We start from the raw sequence: 4,007 nt of genomic DNA, 5'->3' as shown, positions 1-4,007 counted from the left end.
TCTTCCGAGAATCATGTGTTTTCCATCGAGGGAACTATGTGAAAGACCTGAGTCGCCTTGGGCGGGAGCTGAGCAAAGTGATCATCGTGGACAATTCTCCTGCCTCGTACATCTTCCATCCTGAGAATGCAGTAAGTAGCCCCAAAGCAAAAGGACGCAGAGCTCCATCTGAGCTCTCTTGCCAGGCAGAACCACTTTTGTACCTTCAAGCACCTGTGCGGGGTTTCTTGGCCTTTTCCTTGGTGAAATCCCAACTCTGCCACTTAGCAATTACATGACATTGGCCAAGTTATTTATGCCCATTGAGCTTCAGTTGTCCTCTCTGTCAAATGGGAGTATAGGCATGCTGATCTCATAGGGTTGTTGGAGGATTGGGTGGCAGTACGTGAAAAGCACTTAGAGCAGAGCTTGCAGGCTCAATGAGCCTGTATCTCCTTAGCATCTTTAGGATTGTGACCGAGAAGGTTCTGTCATTGGCTTCCTGGAGCTGGCTGTTGCCCAGGACTTCATGACCCCTGTAGACTTAGAAGTCCTGGGTGACCTCTTCAACAGAAGTATTAAGAATGAATAGCACTTCAGTGAGGTCTTCAGATAAGACTGCCAGACTTCACCACCTCATAATGATGTCTAAAAAGTAGACAACGGGAACATTTCCTACTTAAAACTCCATGGAGGGCTTCCCTGGTGGCTCAGTGGTTGAGAGTCCGCCTGCCGATGCAGGGGACACGGGTTCGTGTGCCGGTCCGGGAAGATCCCACATGCCGCGGAGCGGCTGGGCCCGTGAGCCATGGCCGCTGAGCCTGCGCATCCGGAGCCTGTGCTCCGCAGTGGGAGAGACCACAACGGTGAGAGGCCCGCGTACCACAAAAAACAAAACAAAACAGAAACCATGGAGCGTGGCAGCTCCCAGTGCCGACTCTCTGAGTGCAGCATGACTCAGAGCAGGAGAGACGCCCTCCTGCTGCCCGCCCTTCATTTCCAGGGGAAGAGAGACCAGCCCCATTGGTGATTGCTCACCCCTCCATGGTGGCCACCACGCCAGGCCTCAGCTCAGGCCCTGGAGAGGATGTTTCTCCCAAGCCCATGCTTCTCAGACTCAACAAAAGCCCAAACAGGGTCCTTTCCTTGAGGCCAGAACTCTGTTGCTCCAGTTATAACCAAAAACTGAGTTCAAACTAGATTCCATTAGTGTATAATCATTATTTGAACAAACATTCAAAATGTATTATATTTAAATATGCTCCTTTTGATGAGTTAATCAAATTCAACCTAATGCATTTTGTAATGTGTCTAACAGATAAGGGTTCTTTTTAGTATAATCCCAATTCCAGGGACTTTCCTGGCAGTCCAGTGGTTAGGACTTCACGCTTCCATTGCAGGGGGCACTGGTTCGATCCCTGGTCCGGAAACTAAGATCCCACAAGCCTCGCGGCGTGGCCAAAAAAAAAAAAAAAAAAATCCCAATTTCATTATCACATCTGATAATACTAACAGTTTCTTAATATTATCTAATATCCAGTCTGTGTTCATCTTTTCCCTATCATCTCGAAATATTTCCTTACATTTGGATTGTTTGAATCAGAATCCAAACAAGGTCCCTACATTGCTTTGGTATTGTGTGCTCACTGTGGTATCACATCTGGAGGCATATAACATCAGGTTGTCCCACTTTTAAAGATTTTGAATTGATTTTTGGATTCAGGTGTTCTCAGCCTGATCCATCCATTTTTAAATTTTCAATCGACCTTTCACAACTGCTCACAACTGTGAGCAGTCATTGATGATCCTTACCTATATCCACTATTTCATTAGGAATTGCAAAATGGTGATTTCTGAATCCTATCATTCTTTCTGCATTTATTGGCTGGAATTCTTTTTTTTTTTTAACTGAACTTGCTCTCATTGACTACTTGATTACCCTAAAATTCATTTTGAATGTTTGAATAGGGAAGTCAGAGTAAAGTCTTGGTTCTTTTTAATTTTGCAGTTTTCAGAGTCATGAGTTGGTGCTCTAGCAAGCCTCCAAAAGTAACCAGTGAATTTTTTTAGGTACCATTATGAACTCATGGATATTTTTTTATGTTATAACTTAAGTCCATCTATTATCCTTTTGTATACTCAAATGTTCACCTTTGGCCAGTGGATGCCCCTTCAGATAACAATAGTCTTTTATAGCTTCCTGCTTTCTGGTCCAGCAAGATGTTCTAAGCTCATCTTGTCCATTTCTTGCTCCAGCCCTGGAATCAGCCATTTTTCTGTGGAACCTGGTTCCTAAGAATGAAAATGGTATCTAGAGACCACAGTTTGGGTGGGTTCTCATTGTTACTGGGATGCCCTTTGCTTCCAGTCCTTTCTACTGGACAGAGCTAAAATACACTTATTTTTATTTTTAGAATGAAAACAAAATCATAAATTCACATTGGTTTTTCCAATTCAGTTGTAACGGTTTTTATTTAATTTGTTTTTGTATTTGTGTCTCCTTCTCTTATGCTGAAACTCTTGATTCCTAAAGATACTAACATTATTACAGATTTGATTTATTCTATAGTATACATTTAATAGCTTCAGAATTGCATTGTTTTAATATTATTACTAATAATAAAACAACTGAGTGCATTTAGAGGTTTTGTTTTTTTGAGAAATCTACAAACAGCACTATGTTTCAAAATCACTTGAAATAATCCTCTGTGGTTATGTCACAAACTTATATACACTAAAGTTCATCTTTTGTTGCTTTTTTCTTTATGATTTAATTTTATTTCAATTATGTAACACATTTACATAGTTTAACATCAAAACTATCAGCAAAGATAAATTCAGAGAAGTCTTGTGTCCGTTTCTGCCCTCTCACCCATTCCTGTCCCTTCCCCAGGAGTAGTCATTTTTTTGGTTAATCCTTACCTTGTTTCTTTTTTAAATTACATGCTGAATTTTTATGTTTCTGAGCAGTCTTTAGATTTTTTAAATGGTCAGAAATACTGCTTTTCAACTTTTTTGGCTTCCCCAAATTTCTTTTAATATCTCTTCTTTGCACCCCTGGCTATCACCCACTAGCAGCCTTCCCCACCTCTCTGTCTAAACCTAAGGGAGAATGCTGTCTTGCCCATGGCTTCAGAATGTCCTGAAATTTTATACTTCCCCTTTTACCTGATCTCTGCTAAGCGTGGGAGGAAATGGTCCACTTCTCCTTGCTGTGCAGTCTGGCACAGTGACCCTAAGTGGAAGCCCTCTGATGCCCTCTATGTGGGCTCCCTGATGTCAGTGTTGGCTGGTGACCTCTGGCTCCAAGTGCTCTGAGGTACAAGAAGCTGGTTTAATGCAATGGCAAGAGCGTTTTGGAATTAGCAAGGTGCTAAGCTAGTTATATATTCTGCGCCCTGGCCACCTTTTCTGTGGCAGGAAAACAAAACAGGCAAATGCCTGCAAAGTGGGTACACTTAATTTTGCCTTCCTGAACCAGGTAGATCTGGATTGATTTTAGTTGGGACAGGAGAACGAACAAGATGATGATGATGACGATGATGATGATGATTTCCAGGTACCCATCCTCCTTACCAAAGAAAATGTTAAAGTACAGGGACCCAGTCAGGCTAGAAGCAGCCCCCAGGCCTGGATACAGTTCTGCTGCCCCTTCCATGCACTGTCTTCCAGGTGCCTGTGCAGTCCTGGTTCGATGACATGACAGACACGGAGCTACTAGACCTCATCCCCTTCTTTGAGGGCCTGAGCCAGGAAGACGACGTGTACAGCATGCTGCACAGACTCTGCAGTAGGTAGCCCTGGCCTCCGCCCGCCTCCCGCCTGTGCACCCTGGAACCTCAGCCTCGGGACCTGCCTGGCCTCAGCTCCCCAGGAGCTAAGAGTGAGGACACGCCATACTCCAGGCCACGGGGCGAATGTGGCCATACCTACCTGTTTTATTTTTTAAGAACAGAAACAACTATTTTAAAGTGAACTCTTTTAACGAATTTCGTAAAGGGACATGCATTTTACTGGATTTGCTTTTC

General features: G+C 43.4%; 1 protein-coding gene across 1 annotated transcript in view; it reads left to right on the top strand.

Moving 5' to 3' along the window:
• CTDSPL (CTD small phosphatase like) overlaps positions 1 to 3,777 on the top strand; it is a 125,701-nt gene extending 121,924 nt beyond the window's left edge. The window contains exons 9-10 of the mRNA XM_007462720.1: positions 1 to 131; positions 3,652 to 3,777. Coding sequence (XP_007462782.1) covers positions 1 to 131; positions 3,652 to 3,777 — 257 coding nt within the window. The remainder of the gene's footprint in view (positions 132 to 3,651) is intronic.
• Positions 3,778 to 4,007: the final 230 nt, after the last annotated feature.

The sequence above is a fragment of the Lipotes vexillifer genome, unplaced genomic scaffold (assembly GCF_000442215.2).
Source record: "Lipotes vexillifer unplaced genomic scaffold, Lipotes_vexillifer_v1.1 scaffold539, whole genome shotgun sequence".
NCBI classification, from domain to species: domain Eukaryota; kingdom Metazoa; phylum Chordata; class Mammalia; order Artiodactyla; family Lipotidae; genus Lipotes; species Lipotes vexillifer.
This window is presented reverse-complemented; position numbering and strand designations above follow the sequence as displayed.